Source organism: Macaca nemestrina, chromosome X (assembly GCF_043159975.1).
Source record: "Macaca nemestrina isolate mMacNem1 chromosome X, mMacNem.hap1, whole genome shotgun sequence".
NCBI classification, from domain to species: Eukaryota; Metazoa; Chordata; class Mammalia; order Primates; family Cercopithecidae; genus Macaca; species Macaca nemestrina.
This window is the reverse complement of record NC_092145.1, coordinates 81822502-81846582: the sequence shown is the minus strand read 5'-3', so window position 1 is coordinate 81846582 and position 24081 is coordinate 81822502. Positions and strand designations below refer to the sequence as shown.

At 45.1% G+C, this 24081-nt stretch overlaps 1 protein-coding gene across 5 annotated transcripts in view; it reads right to left on the bottom strand.

Annotated features, from left to right (window-relative positions):
• Positions 1-18057: 18057 nt before the first annotated feature.
• The window catches only part of LOC105470440 (doublesex- and mab-3-related transcription factor C1), a 129926-nt gene continuing 123902 nt past the window's right edge, over positions 18058-24081 (bottom strand). For 3 of the 5 annotated variants that reach the window (XM_071089121.1, XM_071089123.1, XM_071089122.1), the window contains 6 exons: positions 21682-21839; positions 21324-21382; positions 20876-21009; positions 19923-19983; positions 19591-19738; positions 18058-18606 (listed from right to left, as the gene is read on the bottom strand). In XM_071089121.1, coding sequence (XP_070945222.1) covers positions 18494-18606; positions 19591-19738; positions 19923-19983; positions 20876-21009; positions 21324-21382; positions 21682-21745 — 579 coding nt within the window. In that variant the 5' untranslated portion in view covers positions 21746-21839 and the 3' untranslated portion in view covers positions 18058-18493. The remainder of the gene's footprint in view (positions 18607-19590; positions 19739-19922; positions 19984-20875; positions 21010-21323; positions 21383-21681; positions 21840-24081) is intronic. The other 2 variants (XM_071089124.1, XM_071089125.1) reach the window with 1 other exon arrangement.

Below are 24081 nucleotides of genomic sequence, written 5' to 3'. Positions count from 1 at the left end.
CTGTGATATACGGGTTGTTTGTTACCACAGTATAACCCAGACTATCCCGACTCTAACCGATTTGTTCAATTCATGTTTCCAAGTGAGAATCACCTTATCCGATAACTGAGATTTCCTAACATGGCTAGATAAGAAAATGGTAGAGGAAAAAGAGTAAGGTATTTATTCATTGAGCAATTAAGTACCTACCCTCTGCCTGGCATAGACTGTTTCCAGTTGCCCAGAGGGTCATAAGTGGCAATGTCTGTAGGATCAAGCAGATCATGTAAATGAGTAGAGCAGGCCCGATGGGCTCTGGCCAAACTGACAGTGTGTGCTCTACGTAAGCGGGCAGCTGCTACTTGGCTCTAGGCAATTGTTGCCATGCAGGGATAGCGACTCATGGTGGCCAAATTGGCTGGGTTTTCAAGAGAAGATGGAATTCTAGATTTCTATATAAAATCACTCAACTTGTAAGCATTGGCTCGGGTTTCTTCTTTAAGCCCTATATCTGGGCCAAACCAAACTTCCATGAAGGACAGTTTTGCCCAATGGAAATGCCGGTTTTATTCTAGACCAATGTGAATTTTACAGTGGAGGAAACTGAGGCCACTCAGGACAAGAAGAATCAAACAGGGGAAATGAATTAGACTCAGACCCTATTTTTGAAGGACCCATGAAATATGAGGAAGCACCACTACCTTTTATTTATTTTGTGCTCACCGCACTAAGCACATACAGCCTCACGGCAACTTTGCAAGTTAAGCATTATTATTGCCATTTTGCCGATGAGGAAACACACTCAAAGAATGACAGTGACTTGCAAAAGTGGTTTGGGGGAAATTTTTAGCCAAAGATCAGCGAACTCTCCCTTGTCTTTACCAGGCCCTGAATCAGCTAATAGTTCGATTTTTTAATAAAGCATTGAATAAAAGGCTCAAAACTCAAAGCAACAAACATCAGTCAGAGGGTTTTTCCAAAATAGTCCCTTTATTTCTTACTCAAGGTAACAATATGTAGTAATCGATCAGCTCTTTATTACCTGCAGTGGTTTCCCAGTCCTCTGCTGATATTCTAAACGAATGAAGACCTGGAGACCCCCACCAGGCAGAAAGAAAGCTCAACTGGACATGCCTCGATATGGGCCCTTTTCCTTGCTATTAGCTCCCTCCTTTCTTCCCTCCCAGTACTTTACCCAAGACAATTGATTCGGATGACATCCAGTTACAACTTGTCCTTTCTTTTTTGAGACCCCGAGAAGTCAGGATTCTTATATTCTTGATCTGATGGCAGAGAAACAAACGTGCAAAGTCACTCAGACTTGGAGCAAGACTAGACTGAAGTCCATCTCATACCTTCCTTCCTTCCCTGATTTGTTACTCGAACAAATGATCCCCAAGCCCCTCCTTTCGTAGTGATGGATGAACAAGTCCACATATTTCTGGAGGAATGAAGCGGTGGTACCTGGAAGAGGACTAAGATCCTGCTATGAAATTGTGTCCTAGGCACACCACAGTCCCACAGTTGACTTGGGTAAAAGAGGAGGCATATTTTGGTTAAAGGATGTGGCATGAGAAGAGGGAGGAAAAACAGAAATAAAGTGATGGGCATCAGGGGAAGGAGTGAGGCCCTTTTCCCTGTGCCCTTTTATTTTCCTGATGCCCCCCCTCCGCCCATACACACACAGACTTTTTCAAAAGTCTCATGACGGTGTATTTTTGGCATCTAAGGACATCTTTGTGAATGTTAAATATCAAACCTTTTTCATGTTCTTCCCTTTGCTGTGTACTACCCCAGTTCATAGATTTAAAACATCACTGTATAGAGCACTGTGAGTTATGTCTTGACTCGTGTACGTCACGTAACAGCACTGGTTAGATCTGAGCATACCCATCACATCAGAGCTTCTGTAGAGTGGATCAATTTCAAACATTAGTGTGCAGGTACAGGTTTAGCAACTGGCTCTCAGGGGGAAGGAAGGTTGGGGGAAATGCCCTGGGTTGTTGCACTTGCTGAATGCAAGATATCAAAGTGATATCAGTGAATGCAGAGTTGGGAAGAGATATATTTTTACCATTCGGATACCATAAATGTAAATAACCATGAGAACACAGATAACAGTACAAAGTAGAAAAATAATTAGGGATTGATTTTTTTTTTAGCATATATTATGTTTGTTTTCAATATAATTGATCTGATTGTTAGTTTATATAATGTAGTTTTTAATAATGGCTGTATTTAACAACTGGCTCACGAAATTCTTGAAAATCTTATGGTTGGCTCTGATGTTCCGGTAAGAGCCAGCTCCAGCACTCTGCCACTTTCAACCCTTGCCCAGAAAGACGGCTTTTCCAAAGTAGGTTCCACTAACACTGCAGGGCCATAAAGGGCTGCTACTGCTGGTTTCTGGCCAAGAACAGCCTAAAATGTGTGGGAAAGTGCTATTTTTAAAGTTAAAAATGGAAAGATCTGGGACAGATATTGAGCGGAATTCCCATTTATGTGGGGATGTGCATTCTTGGAGGGGGCCAAAGTCGGGTAGAGGTGAGTGGTAGGGATCTCAGAATTAGCAAAACCCATCCATACAGGGTTATATTCAACAGATTTCTCTTTTCTATTTTGTCAACAGATTTCTTAAAGGCTAAAGAAACGGCGGCAACTAGTATGGCCTGGCCATTGGATCTGTATCTCTCTCTCTCTCTTTAGAGAGACTGACGTTCACTACACTCCCTCCTCCTGCTTAGATAAATGCTGCATAAGCTATTAACACATAAACTTCTCCACCTTGCCTTTTTAAAAAACTTAAAAACATATCCTTGAGGCCACTTGATCGCCAAGCTGAGAACAGTGTTATTTCAGTGAATGGATGTACTGACCACACTATTATGCATCTTGTGAAGCATTTAAAGTCACACATATAAGAAAAGTTTCTATAAATGCCACTTGTTCCCCATGTTGAGAACTGTGTTATTTCAGTGAGTAGATGTGGTAGCTACAATGTAATGCATGTACTGAAGTGGTTAAAGACACATGAATAAACAAAGTTACTAAAAGTGAAAAAGGAGAAATCCTTGAGGCCGGCGTGGTGGCTCACGCCTGTAATCCCAACATTTTGGGAGGCCGAGGCAGGTGGATCACTTGAGGTCAGGAGTTTGAGACCAGTCTGGCCAACATGGTTTAACACCCTGTCTCTACTAAAAATACAAAAATTAGTCAGGCGTGGTAGTGGGCGCCTGTAATCCCAGCTACTCAGGAGGCTGAGGCAGGAGAATTGCTCGAACCTGGGAGGCGGAGGCCGCAGCGAGCTAAGATCGCATCACTGCTCTCCAGCCTGGGCAACAGAGCGAGACTCCACCTCAGAAAATAAAGAAATCCTTGGGATCACTCCACAATCCTCCCTGGAGACATCCCTCACTCCTCTCAACAGCTAGAGGGTACCCCATTGTGTGGACCTACCATGGTGTGGTCAACTGGTCTTCTATTGATGGACACTCTGGTTGTTTCTATTCTTGCTATTATTTTATTTTATTTTTTCTTTTAGTAGAAACGGGGCTTCACCATGTTAGCCAGGCTGGTCTCAAACTCCTGACCTCAGGTGATCCACCCGCCTCGGCCTCCCAAAGTGCTGGGATTACAGGCGTGAGCCACCGCACCTGGCTCTTGCTATTATTTTAAATATGGCTGCAATGGATAGGCTCCTGACATAATCTTTAGCAATTTTTATATCACTACGTCTTTGGGATTGATCCCTAGATGTACCATTGCTGCTTAAAAGGTGAAAACACAGGGTGTCTTGCTCATTACTGTCAAATACCTCTTCAAGAAGGATGGACCGTTTGCCTTTTCCCCATCAATATCGGAGAGAGAAAGTTTTCCCAGCATCTCACCAGTAGTATTGCCAGATTTTTGAATTCGCCCATCTGATAGGAGATAAATGACATATTAGTGCGTATGTTAACTTGCATTTCCCTTCATATGTGCAAGGTCGCACATCTTTTCCATATGGTTAAGAGAAATTCCTGTTTTCTTTATTCTTATGGACTTTTAGTTTACAGTTTTGGCCCAGTTAGTATAGGGGCCTTGGCATTTTCTCCTTTCCAAGAAAAGTTCTTTGTATCTTAGGGATATATTAGGACATTTACCTTTTCTTCTGATATAAGTCGTAAATCATTTATCCTGTTTGTCATGAATCGTTTTACCTCATTGATAGTGTTTTGTTTCATTGTTTGCCATGCAAAAGCAGTTTATGTTTCCTTAATAAACTTTATCAACATTTTGCCTTATACCTTTTGGGTTTTTAGACATAGCTAGGAAAGATTTCCCACTCTAAATGTAGAGAAGATTGTCTCCTGTCACACTGTAAACTCCGGTCCACTTGAAATGTATCCTAGTGTATGGTGTGAGGAAGAGATCCCATTTTTCCAATACCACTTGTTAAAAAGTTGCCCCATGGGAGTGATATCAGCATGACAGCAGTCAAGAAAGCTACAGGCCCTCCTTCCCTGATAGAGACATTAGGTTAACAACATTATATAAATCTAAGTACCTCTGTGAGAATTGTAGAGATCACTGGACAAGCTACAGCACATTGGCCCTTGTAAAACCAAGAAGGGATTCCTGTGACAAGGGTAGGAAAAATCCCAGCATTCAGCATACCCCTTGTGCCCCTCCCTCTACATGGTGTAGTGTGGAACACTAGGAAAAAAATAAAATCATGAATTCTGGGCCCCTCCCTTGGGATAAAAACAAGAGAGTGGACCATGCATACAACGTTCTGGCTTGTTTGGGGGCTATTTGAGGGACTACTTTCTGTCTTGCCTGACTTGGGAGGCTGAAGCAACCCAAGATAGATTCTGGAAGCTCCTGAAAACGAAAGTGCACAGCAGGTAAGAGCTGCAGTTGTGTAGGTAGACGCCAGGGGCAACAAGACATTACAAAAGGTTTGAGAGGTCCTAGAACCTCCAGCCAATTGGCGAAAGTCTTCCTGTGCACCAAGCTGGTATGCAAAGACTGGGAGAGGTGATTGTTTCTTCAAATGCCCAAATCCCAACAAAAGATTTCAAGACATACAAATCAACTGGTGATGGCCCAGTCACTGGAGCAAAACAACACTCCAGGAGCCAGCCCTAAAGAAATGTGGACCTAAGAGCTGCCTTGTTGCAGGAAGTCAGGGACCCCGAACGGAGGGACCGGCTGAAGCCGCGGCAGAAGATCATAAATTGTGAAGATTTCATGGACATGTATTAGTTCCCCAAATTAATACTTTTGTAATTTCTTACACCTGTCTTTACTGTAATCTCTGAACATAAACTGTGAAGATTTCATGGACACTTATCACTTCCCCAATGAATATCCTTGTGATTTCCTATGCCTGTCTTTACTTTAATCTCTTAATCTCGTCATCTTCTTTGTAAGTTGAGGAAGATGAATGTCGCCTCAGGACCCTGTGCTATTGTGTCAACTGCACAAATTGTTTGTAGAGCATGTGTGTTTGAATATGAAATCTGGGCATCTTAAAAAAAAGAGGCCGGGCGCGGTGGCTCAAGCCTGTAATCCCAGCACTTTGGGAGGCCGAGATGGGCGGATCACGAGGTCAGGAGATCGAGACCATCCTGGCTAACACGGTGAAACCCCGTCTCTACTAAAAAATACAAAAAACTAGCCGGGCGCGGTGGCGGGCGCCTGTAGTCCCAGCTACTCAGGAGGCTGAGGCAGGAGAATGGCATGAACCCGGGAGGCGGAGCTTGCAGTGAGCTGAGATCCGGCCACTGCACTCCAGCCTGGGCGGCAGAGCGAGACTCCGTCTCAAAAAAAAAAAAAAAAAAAAGAACAGGATAACAGCAATATTCAGGGAACAAGAGAGGTAACTTTGAACTGGCCACCAGTGAGCCGGACGGAACAGAGCTATATTCCTCCTCTTTCATAAGCAAATAGGAGAAATATTGCTGAATTCTTTTTCTCAGCAAGGAACATCCCTGAGAAAGAGAATGTGCCCTGAAGGTAGGCTTATAGACGGCCCCTTTTTAAGGCATCCAGTCTTTTATGGTCGAAGCCGAAGGGACGAAATAAGCCCCGGTCTCCGATAGTGCTCCCAGCCTTATTAGGATGAAAAAATTCCCACCTAATAAATTTCGGTCAGACAGGTTATCTGCTCTCAAACCCTGTTTCCTGATAAGATGTTATCAATGACAATGCGCGTCCGAAACTTCATTAGCAATTTTAATTTCACCTCATCCGGTGGTCCTGTGATCTCGCCCTGCCTCCATTTGCTTTGTGATATTTTATTACCTTGTGAAGTATGTGATGTCTGTGACCCATAGACTAGGGGACTTATGGGACACCATCAAGCAAACTAGTATATGCATTATGGTAATCTCAGTAGGAGAAGAGAGAAAGAGAGAGAGCTCATTCAAAGAAGTAATGGCTGAAAACTTCTTAAATCTGTGGGGAAAAAAAAAAAATTGACACACAGATCCAAGCAGCTCAAAAAAATCCCACCAAGGTTAAATCCAAAGAGAACCACACATTATACGCAAACTGCCTAAAGACAGATAAAGAGAGAATCTCAACAGCAGTAGGAGACATTTGGTCACATACAAGGCTACTTTCATAGTATCATAAATGGATTTCTGCGAAGAAACTTTGCAGACCAGAAGCAAGTAGGATGATATAATCAAAGTGTTGACATTAAAAAAAGATAAGAAGAAAGAAAGAAAGAAGCAAGCAAGGAAAAACAGGAAGGAAGGAAATGAGAAAGAAGAGAAGAGAAGAGAACAGAACAGAACAGAACAGAACAGAACAGAAAACAAAAGAAAAGGAAAGGAAAGGAAAGGAAAGGAAAGGAAAGGAAAGGAAAGGAAAGGAAAGGAAAGGAAAGGAAAGGAAAGGAAAGGAAAGGAAAGGAAATTGCTGACTCAGCTGTGTGGATGCACGACATTGGATTCTCCTTAGGCTCTGTAAGTCGTGGCAGGCTTCATCAGTGCAATGTTCACAGGGTAATTCTTAAACTTTATAGAGGGTAGCAGGTATATCAGTTCTTTTTGATGCGAAAACATTCATGTTTCTGACTTTGAATTGACAGCTTTCAGGGGAAGCATAATGGTTAGCGTTGTCACTATCAAAACTCTAAAAAGAAAAACTGAGATCTTTTTAATCTTGGTTACAGCATTCACGGCATGAAACTTACTGCTACTCCATATGGGTGTCTTTGTTTGGTGGGTTTTTTTCTTCTTCTTCTTCTTCTTTTTTCGCTTCTGAGGCTGAATATATATGTCTGGCTGAAGATTTGATGTAGTTCCGCCTTAAGCTGTGTGTCCTGTTAACAATAGGTACTGTACTGGGCTCCATGTGTCATTGGGGGTAGGACCTATATTTTAATACTGTTCCTAACATTTCATTTTACTAGCGAGAAATCTTTGATTTCATTTTTTTTTTTTTTGTAATTCTAGACACTAGATTATAGTTTAGCCATAACCGACGTTTTTAAAAAAGGGCTATATTTTCTTGCACAGTTGTTCAAAAAAGAGACAAGTTTCAGTCCTCAATGCTGTCTTTTGTTTTACAGGTACAAGTTTTCTAGCTCAGACAACTATGAAAAACTGTAGACTATTCGCGAGGTATTAACTCACAGACCCGCTGCGGGCAGGGGCTGTTTTCTAAGTTGTAGGCAGAGGGGGATTGGGATGGTACAGTATGCACAAACAGGTACTGAGCTGACAGACTGGAATTTTCTGTACTAAAATGTTACTTTGTATCAAAAGTTAAACAGACTTTAGTACAACAAATAAAGGTCGATTTCTGTAAAGAATAAAAGAAAGAAAACTGTCAACCCAGAACACTGACTCTGGCAAAACAGTTCTTTAAAAGTGAAGGAGAAATTATGACATTCCCAGATAAACCAAAGCTGAGGGAGTCATTACCGCTAGACATGCTCTGTAGGAGATGCTAAAGGGAGTCCTTCAAGTTAAAAGGAAAGGGCCATAGATGGCAACATAAAGCCTTACGAAAATAGGAATCTCTCCAGCCAAGGTAAATACATAGAAACATATAGTAACCTATAACATTGAAATTTTGGTGCAAGGAATTTAAATGACAAAAAAACATAAACCGTAGCTATAAATCTATGTGAATGGGTATAAAATACACAAAGATGTAATTTGTGACTCAACAACATAAATGGGGGTAGGGTGGGTATGGAGCTGTAAAGTGGTAGAGTTTTTCTATGCCATTTAAGTTCATTGTTATTTGTGTAAAATGGAATGCTATGAATTTAATACGTTTCATGTAATTGCTGTGGTAATGGCAAAGAACGTATCTATAGAGTATACACAAAGAAAATGAGAAGGGATTCAAAGCATATCACTAGAAAAGTATCAATGAACCAAAGTAAGGCAGTAGGAGAGAAAAGGAGGGACAAAAATAAGCTACACAGGGTGGAGCAAGATGGCGGAATAGAAGCTTACACCGTTCGCTGCCCTGCCCCCGTCCCCCCCTCCCCCCCGCGTCCCTCTGCCCCCGACGTCCTCCCCTCTCAACACTTCCTGCAGGAACACCAGATTTTAACAACTATCTGCACACAGAAAAGCACGATCACAACAACCAAAAATCAGGTGAGCAATCACAATGCCTGGTTTTAACTTTATACAGCTGAAAGAGGCATTGAAGAGAGTTAGAGAGAGGGTCATGATTCGCAGATGCCACCCCTCCCAGCAGAGGCCATGTTCTCCTTCACTTTTAAATAACTGTTTTGCCAGGATCGGTGTTCCGGGTTGGAGAGCCTATACACTTGAGGGAGGGAGAGCCAGAGACTGGGGGACTTCACACTGAACTCAGTGCTACCCTGTCATAGCGGAGAGCAAAGCCTTGCTGGGCTCCGCCAGTGCTGGTGCATGGAGGCAGCATTTGGACCAGCCCTAGCCAGAGGAGAATTGCCCATCCCAGCGGTCAGAACTTGAGTTTCTCAGCAAGCCTTGCCACCACAGGACAAAGGGTCCTAGGTTAAACTTGAAAGGCAGTCTAGGACACAAGGACTGCACTACCGGTGCAACTCCTAGTGCTGAGCTGGGCTCAGAGACGGAGGACTAAGGTAGAGACACAAGCCGGGGTGGCTAAGGGAGTGCTTGCCGCACCCCTCCCCAACCCCAGGCTGCACCGCTGAACAGTCCTTGTGTCTCAAGTTCTGACCGCTGGGATGGGCAATTCTCCTCTGGCTAGGGCTGGTCCAAATGCTGCCTCCATGCACCAGCACTGGCGGAGCCCAGCAAGGCTTTGCTCTCCGCTATGACAGGGTAGCACTGAGTTCAGTGTGAAGTCCCCCAGTCTCTGGCTCTCCCTCCCTCAAGTGTATAGGCTCTCCAACCCGGAACACCGATCCTGGCAAAACAGTTATTTAAAAGTGAAGGAGAACATGGCCTCTGCTGGGAGGGGTGGCATCTGCGAATCATGACCCTCTCTCTAACTCTCTTCAATGCCTCTTTCAGCTGTATAAAGTTAAAACCAGGCATTGTGATTGCTCACCTGATTTTTGGTTGTTGTGATCGTGCTTTTCTGTGTGCAGATAGTTGTTAAAATCTGGTGTTCCTGCAGGAAGTGTTGAGAGGGGAGGACGTCGGGGGCAGAGGGACGCGGGGGGGAGGGGGGGACGGGGGCAGGGCAGCGAACGGTGTAAGCTTCTATTCCGCCATCTTGCTCCACCCTGTGTAGCTTATTTTTGTCCCTCCTTTTCTCTCCTACTGCCTTACTTTGGTTCATTGATACTTTTCTAGTGATATGCTTTGAATCCCTTCTCATTTTCTTTGTGTATACTCTATAGATACGTTCTTTGCCATTACCACAGCAATTACATGAAACGTATTAAATTCATAGCATTCCATTTTACACAAATAACAATGAACTTAAATGGCATAGAAAAACTCTACCACTTTACAGCTCCATACCCACCCTACCCCCATTTATGTTGTTGAGTCACAAATTACATCTTTGTGTATTTTATACCCATTCACATAGATTTATAGCTACGGTTTATGTTTTTTTGTCATTTAAATTCCTTGCACCAAAATTTCAATGTTATAGGTTACTATATGTTTCTATGTATTTACCTTGGCTGGAGAGATTCCTATTTTCGTAAGGCTTTATGTTGCCATCTATGGCCCTTTCCTTTTAACTTGAAGGACTCCCTTTAGCATCTCCTACAGAGCATGTCTAGCGGTAATGACTCCCTCAGCTTTGGTTTATCTGGGAATGTCATAATTTCTCCTTCACTTTTAAAGAACTGTTTTGCCAGAGTCAGTGTTCTGGGTTGACAGTTTTCTTTCTTTTATTCTTTACAGAAATCGACCTTTATTTGTTGTACTAAAGTCTGTTTAACTTTTGATACAAAGTAACATTTTAGTACAGAAAATTCCAGTCTGTCAGCTCAGTACCTGTTTGTGCATACTGTACCATCCCAATCCCCCTCTGCCTACAACTTAGAAAACAGCCCCTGCCCGCAGCGGGTCTGTGAGTTAATACCTCGCGAATAGTCTACAGTTTTTCATAGTTGTCTGAGCTAGAAAACTTGTACCTGTAAAACAAAAGACAGCATTGAGGACTGAAACTTGTCTCTTTTTTGAACAACTGTGCAAGAAAATATAGCCCTTTTTTAAAAACGTCGGTTATGGCTAAACTATAATCTAGTGTCTAGAATTACAAAAAAAAAAAAAATGAAATCAAAGATTTCTCGCTAGTAAAATGAAATGTTAGGAACAGTATTAAAATATAGGTCCTACCCCCAATGACACATGGAGCCCAGTACAGTACCTATTGTTAACAGGACACACAGCTTAAGGCGGAACTACATCAAATCTTCAGCCAGACATATATATTCAGCCTCAGAAGCGAAAAAAGAAGAAGAAGAAGAAGAAAAAAACCCACCAAACAAAGACACCCATATGGAGTAGCAGTAAGTTTCATGCCGTGAATGCTGTAACCAAGATTAAAAAGATCTCAGTTTTTCTTTTTAGAGTTTTGATAGTGACAACGCTAACCATTATGCTTCCCCTGAAAGCTGTCAATTCAAAGTCAGAAACATGAATGTTTTCGCATCAAAAAGAACTGATATACCTGCTACCCTCTATAAAGTTTAAGAATTACCCTGTGAACATTGCACTGATGAAGCCTGCCACGACTTACAGAGCCTAAGGAGAATCCAATGTCGTGCATCCACACAGCTGAGTCAGCAATTTCCTTTCCTTTCCTTTCCTTTCCTTTCCTTTCCTTTCCTTTCCTTTCCTTTCCTTTCCTTTCCTTTCCTTTTCTTTTGTTTTCTGTTCTGTTCTGTTCTGTTCTGTTCTCTTCTCTTCTCTTCTTTCTCATTTCCTTCCTTCCTGTTTTTCCTTGCTTGCTTCTTTCTTTCTTTCTTCTTATCTTTTTTTAATGTCAACACTTTGATTATATCATCCTACTTGCTTCTGGTCTGCAAAGTTTCTTCGCAGAAATCCATTTATGATACTATGAAAGTAGCCTTGTATGTGACCAAATGTCTCCTACTGCTGTTGAGATTCTCTCTTTATCTGTCTTTAGGCAGTTTGCGTATAATGTGTGGTTCTCTTTGGATTTAACCTTGGTGGGATTTTTTTGAGCTGCTTGGATCTGTGTGTCAATTTTTTTTTTTTCCCCACAGATTTAAGAAGTTTTCAGCCATTACTTCTTTGAATGAGCTCTCTCTCTTTCTCTCTTCTCCTACTGAGATTACCATAATGCATATACTAGTTTGCTTGATGGTGTCCCATAAGTCCCCTAGTCTATGGGTCACAGACATCACATACTTCACAAGGTAATAAAATATCACAAAGCAAATGGAGGCAGGGCGAGATCACAGGACCACCGGATGAGGTGAAATTAAAATTGCTAATGAAGTTTCGGACGCGCATTGTCATTGATAACATCTTATCAGGAAACAGGGTTTGAGAGCAGATAACCTGTCTGACCGAAATTTATTAGGTGGGAATTTTTTCATCCTAATAAGGCTGGGAGCACTATCGGAGACCGGGGCTTATTTCGTCCCTTCGGCTTCGACCATAAAAGACTGGATGCCTTAAAAAGGGGCCGTCTATAAGCCTACCTTCAGGGCACATTCTCTTTCTCAGGGATGTTCCTTGCTGAGAAAAAGAATTCAGCAATATTTCTCCTATTTGCTTATGAAAGAGGAGGAATATAGCTCTGTTCCGTCCGGCTCACTGGTGGCCAGTTCAAAGTTACCTCTCTTGTTCCCTGAATATTGCTGTTATCCTGTTCTTTTTTTTTTTTTTTTTTTTGAGACGGAGTCTCGCTCTGCCGCCCAGGCTGGAGTGCAGTGGCCGGATCTCAGCTCACTGCAAGCTCCGCCTCCCGGGTTCATGCCATTCTCCTGCCTCAGCCTCCTGAGTAGCTGGGACTACAGGCGCCCGCCACCGCGCCCGGCTAGTTTTTTGTATTTTTTAGTAGAGACGGGGTTTCACCGTGTTAGCCAGGATGGTCTCGATCTCCTGACCTCGTGATCCGCCCATCTCGGCCTCCCAAAGTGCTGGGATTACAGGCTTGAGCCACCGCGCCCGGCCTCTTTTTTTTAAGATGCCCAGATTTCATATTCAAACACACATGCTCTACAAACAATTTGTGCAGTTGACACAATAGCACAGGGTCCTGAGGCGACATTCATCTTCCTCAACTTACAAAGAAGATGACGAGATTAAGAGATTAAAGTAAAGACAGGCATAGGAAATCACAAGGATATTCATTGGGGAAGTGATAAGTGTCCATGAAATCTTCACAGTTTATGTTCAGAGATTACAGTAAAGACAGGTGTAAGAAATTACAAAAGTATTAATTTGGGGAACTAATACATGTCCATGAAATCTTCACAATTTATGATCTTCTGCCGCGGCTTCAGCCGGTCCCTCCGTTCGGGGTCCCTGACTTCCTGCAACAAGGCAGCTCTTAGGTCCACATTTCTTTAGGGCTGGCTCCTGGAGTGTTGTTTTGCTCCAGTGACTGGGCCATCACCAGTTGATTTGTATGTCTTGAAATCTTTTGTTGGGATTTGGGCATTTGAAGAAACAATCACCTCTCCCAGTCTTTGCATACCAGCTTGGTGCACAGGAAGACTTTCGCCAATTGGCTGGAGGTTCTAGGACCTCTCAAACCTTTTGTAATGTCTTGTTGCCCCTGGCGTCTACCTACACAACTGCAGCTCTTACCTGCTGTGCACTTTCGTTTTCAGGAGCTTCCAGAATCTATCTTGGGTTGCTTCAGCCTCCCAAGTCAGGCAAGACAGAAAGTAGTCCCTCAAATAGCCCCCAAACAAGCCAGAACGTTGTATGCATGGTCCACTCTCTTGTTTTTATCCCAAGGGAGGGGCCCAGAATTCATGATTTTATTTTTTTCCTAGTGTTCCACACTACACCATGTAGAGGGAGGGGCACAAGGGGTATGCTGAATGCTGGGATTTTTCCTACCCTTGTCACAGGAATCCCTTCTTGGTTTTACAAGGGCCAATGTGCTGTAGCTTGTCCAGTGATCTCTACAATTCTCACAGAGGTACTTAGATTTATATAATGTTGTTAACCTAATGTCTCTATCAGGGAAGGAGGGCCTGTAGCTTTCTTGACTGCTGTCATGCTGATATCACTCCCATGGGGCAACTTTTTAACAAGTGGTATTGGAAAAATGGGATCTCTTCCTCACACCATACACTAGGATACATTTCAAGTGGACCGGAGTTTACAGTGTGACAGGAGACAATCTTCTCTACATTTAGAGTGGGAAATCTTTCCTAGCTATGTCTAAAAACCCAAAAGGTATAAGGCAAAATGTTGATAAAGTTTATTAAGGAAACATAAACTGCTTTTGCATGGCAAACAATGAAACAAAACACTATCAATGAGGTAAAACGATTCATGACAAACAGGATAAATGATTTACGACTTATATCAGAAGAAAAGGTAAATGTCCTAATATATCCCTAAGATACAAAGAACTTTTCTTGGAAAGGAGAAAATGCCAAGGCCCCTATACTAACTGGGCCAAAACTGTAAACTAAAAGTCCATAAGAATAAAGAAAACAGGAATTTCTCTTAACCATATGGAAAAGATGTGCGACCTTGCACATATGAAGGGAAATGCAAGTTAACATACGCACTAATATGTCATTTATCTCCTATCAGATGGGCGAATTCAAAAATCTGGCAATACTACTGGTGAGATGCTGGGAAAACTTTCTCTCTCCGATATTGATGGGGAAAAGGCAAACGGTCCATCCTTCTTGAAGAGGTATTTGACAGTAATGAGCAAGACACCCTGTGTTTTCACCTTTTAAGCAGCAATGGTACATCTAGGGATCAATCCCAAAGACGTAGTGATATAAAAATTGCTAAAGATTATGTCAGGAGCCTATCCATTGCAGCCATATTTAAAATAATAGCAAGAGCCAGGTGCGGTGGCTCACGCCTGTAATCCCAGCACTTTGGGAGGCCGAGGCGGGTGGATCACCTGAGGTCAGGAGTTTGAGACCAGCCTGGCTAACATGGTGAAGCCCCGTTTCTACTAAAAGAAAAAATAAAATAAAATAATAGCAAGAATAGAAACAACCAGAGTGTCCATCAATAGAAGACCAGTTGACCACACCATGGTAGGTCCACACAATGGGGTACCCTCTAGCTGTTGAGAGGAGTGAGGGATGTCTCCAGGGAGGATTGTGGAGTGATCCCAAGGATTTCTTTATTTTCTGAGGTGGAGTCTCGCTCTGTTGCCCAGGCTGGAGAGCAGTGATGCGATCTTAGCTCGCTGCGGCCTCCGCCTCCCAGGTTCGAGCAATTCTCCTGCCTCAGCCTCCTGAGTAGCTGGGATTACAGGCGCCCACTACCACGCCTGACTAATTTTTGTATTTTTAGTAGAGACAGGGTGTTAAACCATGTTGGCCAGACTGGTCTCAAACTCCTGACCTCAAGTGATCCACCTGCCTCGGCCTCCCAAAATGTTGGGATTACAGGCGTGAGCCACCACGCCGGCCTCAAGGATTTCTCCTTTTTCACTTTTAGTAACTTTGTTTATTCATGTGTCTTTAACCACTTCAGTACATGCATTACATTGTAGCTACCACATCTACTCACTGAAATAACACAGTTCTCAACATGGGGAACAAGTGGCATTTATAGAAACTTTTCTTATATGTGTGACTTTAAATGCTTCACAAGATGCATAATAGTGTGGTCAGTACATCCATTCACTGAAATAACACTGTTCTCAGCTTGGCGATCAAGTGGCCTCAAGGATATGTTTTTAAGTTTTTTAAAAAGGCAAGGTGGAGAAGTTTATGTGTTAATAGCTTATGCAGCATTTATCTAAGCAGGAGGAGGGAGTGTAGTGAACGTCAGTCTCTCTAAAGAGAGAGAGAGAGATACAGATCCAATGGCCAGGCCATACTAGTTGCCGCCGTTTCTTTAGCCTTTAAGAAATCTGTTGACAAAATAGAAAAGAGAAATCTGTTGAATATAACCCTGTATGGATGGGTTTTGCTAATTCTGAGATCCCTACCACTCACCTCTACCCGACTTTGGCCCCCTCCAAGAATGCACATCCCCACATAAATGGGAATTCCGCTCAATATCTGTCCCAGATCTTTCCATTTTTAACTTTAAAAATAGCACTTTCCCACACATTTTAGGCTGTTCTTGGCCAGAAACCAGCAGTAGCAGCCCTTTATGGCCCTGCAGTGTTAGTGGAACCTACTTTGGAAAAGCCGTCTTTCTGGGCAAGGGTTGAAAGTGGCAGAGTGCTGGAGCTGGCTCTTACCGGAACATCAGAGCCAACCATAAGATTTTCAAGAATTTCGTGAGCCAGTTGTTAAATACAGCCATTATTAAAAACTACATTATATAAACTAACAATCAGATCAATTATATTGAAAACAAACATAATATATGCTAAAAAAAAAATCAATCCCTAATTATTTTTCTACTTTGTACTGTTATCTGTGTTCTCATGGTTATTTACATTTATGGTATCCGAATGGTAAAAATATATCTCTTCCCAACTCTGCATTCACTGATATCACTTTGATATCTTGCATTCAGCAAGTGCAACAACCCAGGGCATTTCCCCCAACCTTCCTTCCCCCTGAGAGCCAGTTGCTAAACCTGTACCTGCACACTAATGTTTGAAATTGATCCACTCTACAGAAGCTCTGATGTGATGGGTATGCTCAGATCTAACCAGTGCTGTTACGTGACGTACACGAGTCAAGACATAACTCACAGTGCTCTATACAGTGATGTTTTAAATCTATGAACTGGGGTAGTACACAGCAAAGGGAAGAACATGAAAAAGGTTTGATATTTAACATTCACAAAGATGTCCTTAGATGCCAAAAATACACCGTCATGAGACTTTTGAAAAAGTCTGTGTGTGTATGGGCGGAGGGGGGGCATCAGGAAAATAAAAGGGCACAGGGAAAAGGGCCTCACTCCTTCCCCTGATGCCCATCACTTTATTTCTGTTTTTCCTCCCTCTTCTCATGCCACATCCTTTAACCAAAATATGCCTCCTCTTTTACCCAAGTCAACTGTGGGACTGTGGTGTGCCTAGGACACAATTTCATAGCAGGATCTTAGTCCTCTTCCAGGTACCACCGCTTCATTCCTCCAGAAATATGTGGACTTGTTCATCCATCACTACGAAAGGAGGGGCTTGGGGATCATTTGTTCGAGTAACAAATCAGGGAAGGAAGGAAGGTATGAGATGGACTTCAGTCTAGTCTTGCTCCAAGTCTGAGTGACTTTGCACGTTTGTTTCTCTGCCATCAGATCAAGAATATAAGAATCCTGACTTCTCGGGGTCTCAAAAAAGAAAGGACAAGTTGTAACTGGATGTCATCCGAATCAATTGTCTTGGGTAAAGTACTGGGAGGGAAGAAAGGAGGGAGCTAATAGCAAGGAAAAGGGCCCATATCGAGGCATGTCCAGTTGAGCTTTCTTTCTGCCTGGTGGGGGTCTCCAGGTCTTCATTCGTTTAGAATATCAGCAGAGGACTGGGAAACCACTGCAGGTAATAAAGAGCTGATCGATTACTACATATTGTTACCTTGAGTAAGAAATAAAGGGACTATTTTGGAAAAACCCTCTGACTGATGTTTGTTGCTTTGAGTTTTGAGCCTTTTATTCAATGCTTTATTAAAAAATCGAACTATTAGCTGATTCAGGGCCTGGTAAAGACAAGGGAGAGTTCGCTGATCTTTGGCTAAAAATTTCCCCCAAACCACTTTTGCAAGTCACTGTCATTCTTTGAGTGTGTTTCCTCATCGGCAAAATGGCAATAATAATGCTTAACTTGCAAAGTTGCCGTGAGGCTGTATGTGCTTAGTGCGGTGAGCACAAAATAAATAAAAGGTAGTGGTGCTTCCTCATATTTCATGGGTCCTTCAAAAATAGGGTCTGAGTCTAATTCATTTCCCCTGTTTGATTCTTCTTGTCCTGAGTGGCCTCAGTTTCCTCCACTGTAAAATTCACATTGGTCTAGAATAAAACCGGCATTTCCATTGGGCAAAACTGTCCTTCATGGAAGTTTGGTTTGGCCCAGATATAGGGCTTAAAGAAGAAACCCGAGCCAATGCTTACAAGTTGAGTGATTTTATATAGAAATCTAGAATTCCATCTTCTCTTGAAAACCCAGCCAATTTGGCCACCATGAGTCGCTATCCCTGCATGGCAACAATTGCCTAGAGCCAAGTAGCAGCTGCCCGCTTACGTAGAGCACACACTGTCAGTTTGGCCAGAGCCCATCGGGCCTGCTCTACTCATTTACATGATCTGCTTGATCCTACAGACATTGCCACTTATGACCCTCTGGGCAACTGGAAACAGTCTATGCCAGGCAGAGGGTAGGTACTTAATTGCTCAATGAATAAATACCTTACTCTTTTTCCTCTACCATTTTCTTATCTAGCCATGTTAGGAAATCTCAGTTATCGGATAAGGTGATTCTCACTTGGAAACATGAATTGAACAAATCGGTTAGAGTCGGGATAGTCTGGGTTATACTGTGGTAACAAACAACCCGTATATCACAGTGCCTTATAACAACAAGGGTTTATTATTTGTTCACGTACATAAACCTAGACACAAAGTGAAAACATCTTCATGTTTCCACAAGCATGGGTACGCACATGAGTGCACAGGTATGTCAGCAATCACAAGACGAATAAAAACTCTGGCATATGAACCCACACAGAATCCCACTGAGAGACTGATCAACTTAGATTGCACAATCCTGTCTTTACGAAACAGAAAAAGGCCCCGGCATCCAAAAGAGTGAGGGATAGAGGTACAAGAATATCCACCTTCAGTCAAGGAATTGCCCCATATAATAAAAAGCTTATAAAACACCTGAAGGCTTAAAAAAAAAAAAAAAAGATGTTAAGCGTTTTGGACGTTAACCATTTTGCACATTCAGAAACTGGATACTAAATAGGCAGTGCTCTGTTGAGGCCTCCTCCCCTGGGTTCCTAGCTCAAGAGGGAGATGCATCCCAGATGTCCAATAGGCAGCGAGATGGAGCTGGCTGGCCTGGGGCGGAGAGAGGGGCTGGGAGGCTGGAATCCTTTATCTCCAGCAGGAGCTGTGGACAGAAAGGAAGGGGCCAGAGCCAGGTCACATCCACATCCCCTTCCAGATCTACTCGTTTTATGTGTCCCGCCCAACCAAAGATTTGTCACCTGGCCTGTTGCATAGACCTCTTCCTCTCTGATTTCCCCATCTCCCATCTCGCCTCCCCCAATCCTTCCATCAAAGCCACCACAAGTCTTTTTGTCAAGCTCGGGGTCTGTGAAATTCTTCTCCCTAGCTCAGAAAACGTTCCCTGGCTCCTCACTACCCACAGTTGCTGGTCCAGCCTCCTAAGCCTGACCTGTCAGACCTCTGTGATTGGTACCCTCTCCAGCCTCATCCCTTTCTGTTCCAGCAGTCCCTCCAGGGGTGTTTCTTCACTGACACACCATGCTCCATTCACCATTTTGATCTGGGAATGCCTAGCCTTCCCTCCCAGCCTCCCCAGTTGTTTATCCCCCTCGGAGCTCCTCCAGCCCCTCTTCTCTGGGCACATCGTTAAAATTTGACCACAAAACACAGCTTGCCAGGGCATCCAGGCTCCACTTCTAGACTGGATGCTCTCGGAAGGCAGAGACCAGACCTCCTTCCAGACCAAGCCCTTTATCACCTCTGTATGTCCTCCCCAGACCACAGTAGGCCACAGGGGGCTGAGCATAGACCCTGGGCTGAAAGTCAAGAGGGCCGGTTCTTCCACTTGATATGCTGCATGCATATCAGAGAGGGCAAGTCCCTGCCACTCTCAGGGCCTGAACTTCCTTCTTTCTTGACGTCAGGGCACTGAACGCTTGCTGTTGCGCACAAAGCGCGATAAACCGAAGATTCAGTAAACAGCGCTCAACTACCATCTCGGGAGTCATACTGAGGAGCTTGGGTGCCTGGCCCCAAGGAGATTCAACTTACTGACTCTGATTTTTCAGCTAGAACCTGCTTACCACAACGACCCCCATTCCCCAGCTATTCCCACCCTGTGTTCTCCTTTCAGGGAGCAGGCTACCTGGTGGGTTGCAAGGCTGGTGCAGGGAGATGGAGTCAGGAGGGGCCTGGGCAGAGTTTCTCAGAGTCAGCAGAGCCTCAGCGGCCTCCAGTTTCCGCTGCCACTCTGAGTGGGCAGAAACCAAAGCCTGGTCAGAGACTTTGGGGACCTGCAAAGGAAAGTGCGTGAGAGAATAGGCACTGGGAAACTACACCTCTTCCCAATACGACAAGTGCCCCTTCAGCCCCGTGTTCCCTCAACCTCCTCCCCCACCCCCACCAAGGCCTTCTGCTCTTCCCATCCACTAAACTCCATCCCTCCCAGGGTTCTGGACCCCACTGCTTTCCCAGGACCTGTGGCTGCAGTAGAAGAGGGTCAAGGGTGGCACAGGGCTGGAGGATCAGAGTTGAGCATCTAGAAACAAGGAAAGGAGAGGCCAGGGGATTAAATCCACTGGTGGACACATACTATCAGTAGACAGAAAGAGGGGCAGGATTTTGCAATATCTGGATGTGTGAATCCCAATGCCTGCTGGACCATTAGTCATTGCGGCTGGGGCAAGTCCCTTCTCCTGCTTGGCCAGGTTTCTTTTCCATACCTCTTTTTCCTGACAGGGACGCTTATTCCTACCAGCTCTTTCCTTCCCAGGGCAATGGTGAAAATCATGGGAAATTACAGGTGTCCGTGTTTTAATTTGCAAAGCACTTGGAGAGATGTGATTACCGTCCCTGTTCAGGGACTGGTTCTCACTTCCATATTGCCCAGTCCCCATGGGTCTTGAAGGACAAGCATGGCTCGTCTCCAGGAAGCTTTCTCTAATGGCCTCTGGACTTTGCCCTGGGCCTCTGTGGCCCTCACCAGCGTGGACCCCACCTTTCAGCAGGACCTTCTATCCCATCCACCTGTTTCATGTGGAATAACAACCCCCATTTGTTGAAGCCCTATTATGTGGCAGGCCTTGTGCCAGTTCTCTTTTCAATGCTCTGGGTATAGAATATTGTCCTCAGTATATCCATAGGGAAATGGAGGTTCAGACACATAAAGTCACTTGTCCAAAGTCTCACAAATAGAAAATAGCAAAGCTAGGAGAGCCCTGTCCTCGCCCGTTAGTATTACGTGCTGCCTTGTCCTCCTCCTTCTTCTCCTCCTCCTTCTCTTCCTCCTCCTCCTCCTCCTCTTACTCCTCCCCCCCTCCACTTCCTCCTCCTCCTCCTCCTCCCGCTCTTCCCCTTCCATCTCCCATGGCATCAAGCACAAGGTTAGGCACACAAGACACAACCTGCTCCATGGTCCTCACTCTACTCACATGCTGGGCAGGGCAGGGGGCCTGTGGGGATCTCCAGAAGGAGAAACCAGTTGCTGCTCCAAGGTCACTGGAGTACGAGGCAGAGACAAAGATTCTGGGGCCTGGCCAAGCAGTAGAGCCCCTTGGGAGCTCCCCTGCAGGGGCAGAGAGCACAGGTTGCAGTCAGGTACCAGGCCGGCCATGGAGAGAGGAGGTGTGGACATCTTTTGGGATGAGGATAGGAGCCTAGAATGTCAGAGCTCTGAAGACCTTGAAGACCAGCCAGTCTTACCTTTCATTTTGCAACTGGGGAAACTGAGGCCCAGGGAGGAGAAGTGATTTTTCCCAAGGTCACATGGTGAGCTGGTGATAGGATTGGAGATGAAACCCATATCCTTGGGACACAGTGAAAGATGTCTGGACAGTGGCTGGGTGGGAGCCTGCCCGACTGGTCACCGACTCTCCTTACCTCCTCGGAGGCTGTGAAGATGTGGGTCTCGGGCTGCAGCATGTTGTTCTCCCTCCCAGCTGTGAAAGACCAGGAACAGCTTTGATGAGTCTTTCCCCCAACCCCACCCCACTTCACCCCACATCCAGTCTCAGGTCTCATCTCACCAAGGAGCTCTTCAGTTCCCTTGTCCCCCAGCTCTCTCCTTCCTGCAAACACTCGGTAGATAACATTGATGACATTTTGCACCTGGGCAAACTAAGGTCCGGGGAGCAACTTGCCCCAGGTCACACTGCAATTCTGTGACAGGACTGGTGACAGAACTACTCATGCTTCCTCCACCCAAACTCTGGCTCCCTCCCTGGCCAGAAACACTCACTGAGGACTCCTGCTCTGATGGTCAAATTCCTGACACGGATGGGAGCTTTGGGAGGGGCAGCCATACTCCTTATTGGTCCTTGAGCCAGGTGTCTCTTTGGCCGTGCCCGCTGCTCCCTCTTCAAGGCACTCACAGCAGGCAAGACCCTGAGGTGTTCTCTGAAGTAAAGGATTGCGGGGCTAAGGTTAGTCCCATTTAGAGAAGGTCTGGGCCCTCCCCATCTCAGACACCATACTCATGAGAAGAGGGCACAATTGTGACACTCGCAGGCCTGGAAGAGGCAGAAATGCTTGTGGCCGCTGATTTGGGCAGTAATACCATGGTCGTGGCAGCGGTCACAGCAACCTATAGCTCTTCTGGGGCCAAGCTGAGTCCCCCATGGGGCTCCAGTCTCACGCTGTGCATTCAGAGTCAGAGGGGCAGCAGGGTGCAGCAGGTATTTATTTGGGATCCATGCTTCTAGGGTCAGGAGTGGAGGTCAGAATGGCCACATGATCCCCTACCCCCAGCGTACTTCCTCTGCCCTTGGAAAACCCTATCTGAGGTGGCTGAATGCTCCTTCTCCATCCTTCTCACCGCTGGAATCAGATTGCCTTCCCTCCCCTTCTTCTCCCACGGTTTTCACCAGCCTTCACTGCGACCTCCTTGCTCATGTTGCCTCCTTCACAGAAGCCCCAGTCACACATAGCCCCTTCCCGAGAAACTCTTGGCAAGGATCCCATACCCATTCAATGCAGTCATTATTCTCCTTGCTTACCATCACTTCACCACAGACCCCACTTTCAGGCATGTACATGCACTCCCGTGCCCTCTTCCACCATTACTACACCCCCTTCTTGTGTATCATCCTGCACTCTGCCAAACCCAGGTATTATTCCTGGCATCCACTTCAACAATTCTCTTCCGAACCTCCTGCATTCATTCACTCCCCACACAGGATTTTGTGCCCCCAGCACTCAATTCCATTGTCAGTCTCTTCTATGCCCTATATTCAATTTTCCCCTCACATTTCGTGCTGATTCATGCTGATTTTTTTTCTTGTACCCCACCTTACACTTAATTATTCCCTTGCTCCCCCTTTGAACTGATTTCCCTCTTGTATCCCATGAAATCGTATTGTTCTCCTGGATCCCTGGCCCTCTTTCAATTATTAATTTCATTCATCCCTTCATGCATCCCCTTGATTCTTCTTTTTTTTTTTTTTTTTTTTTTTTTTCTTTTTTCTTTTGAGACGGAGTTTCGCTCTTGTTACCCAGGCTGGAGTGCAATGGCGTGATCTCGGCTCACTGCAACCTCTGCCTCCCGGGTTCAAGTGATTCTCCTGCCTCATCCTCCCGAGTAGCTGGGATTACAGGTGCCTGCCACCACGCCTGGCTAATTTTTTGTAATTTTTAATAGAGACGGGGTTTCACCATGTTGGCCAGGCTGATCCACCCGCCTCGGCCTCCCATGGTGCTGGGATTACAGGCATGAGCCACCGGGCCCGGCCGATTCTCTTGATTCTTCATTCAGCAGGTACCTGTTGAGCCTCCTATGAAGTGTCAGGTTCTGATCTAGCCAATAGGAAACTCCTCAGTGCAGTAGTGTTTCTCTTGGACTGACACACCTTTTCTGCTTTCATGCAAACCCACACATTCCCTCCACAGTCTCCCCCAACTCTTCCATATTCCTCTCCACACTTCAACAATTTTTCTGGAGCACACCATCTCCCCCCACCCCCACCCCACCCCACACCACACACACAGTCCCACCACCCTGGAGCGCACCACTTCCTCAGGAAGCCCAATCATCCACTCCCTCCCGGACCTCTGAATCAAAAGTAGTCCCATGAGCCCTGCCTCACTGGCCAAAGGCCGGGGCTCAGGGGGCTGGAGCAAGGGGTCCTCCCAAAAGGGATTCCGGGACAGCTGAGGGCGCGATGGGACATCAGGAGCAGATGGGAGTTCCCTGCTGAGGTAGCAGAGAGCGGAAGGTAGCAGAGTTGGGAATCTGGCTCAGGAGGGTGGGAGGAAATAAGAGGCGTGGAGAACGAGGGCCTAATTCTCATGTCAACCTGTGGTTGCCCCAGCCTCCAGCAAGTCAGAACCAGTCAGAGGGTCTGAGGGAAGATCCAGCTTCTGCTTCCCTTCCCGCCCTTGCCACAAAGGCCAGTGAGCTCTTGCGCTGCCTTCAACCTCCCGCCGCTGTGGCTGGCGACCAATGAACCTCGAGATCTCTTGAGGCTCACGTTCTGAGGTCACGCCCCCTTCACCTCCATGTAGCTTCTCCTGCTCCCTGTACTAGGTCAGTCAAGAAATCCTGAAGTGATCGTTGAGCTTTATACTCCCCAAGGCTTGTTTCCCAGATTGGTCTCCCTTTGGGTGTGAAATATTTTGTGTGCATGCATTTTTAACTCACGTA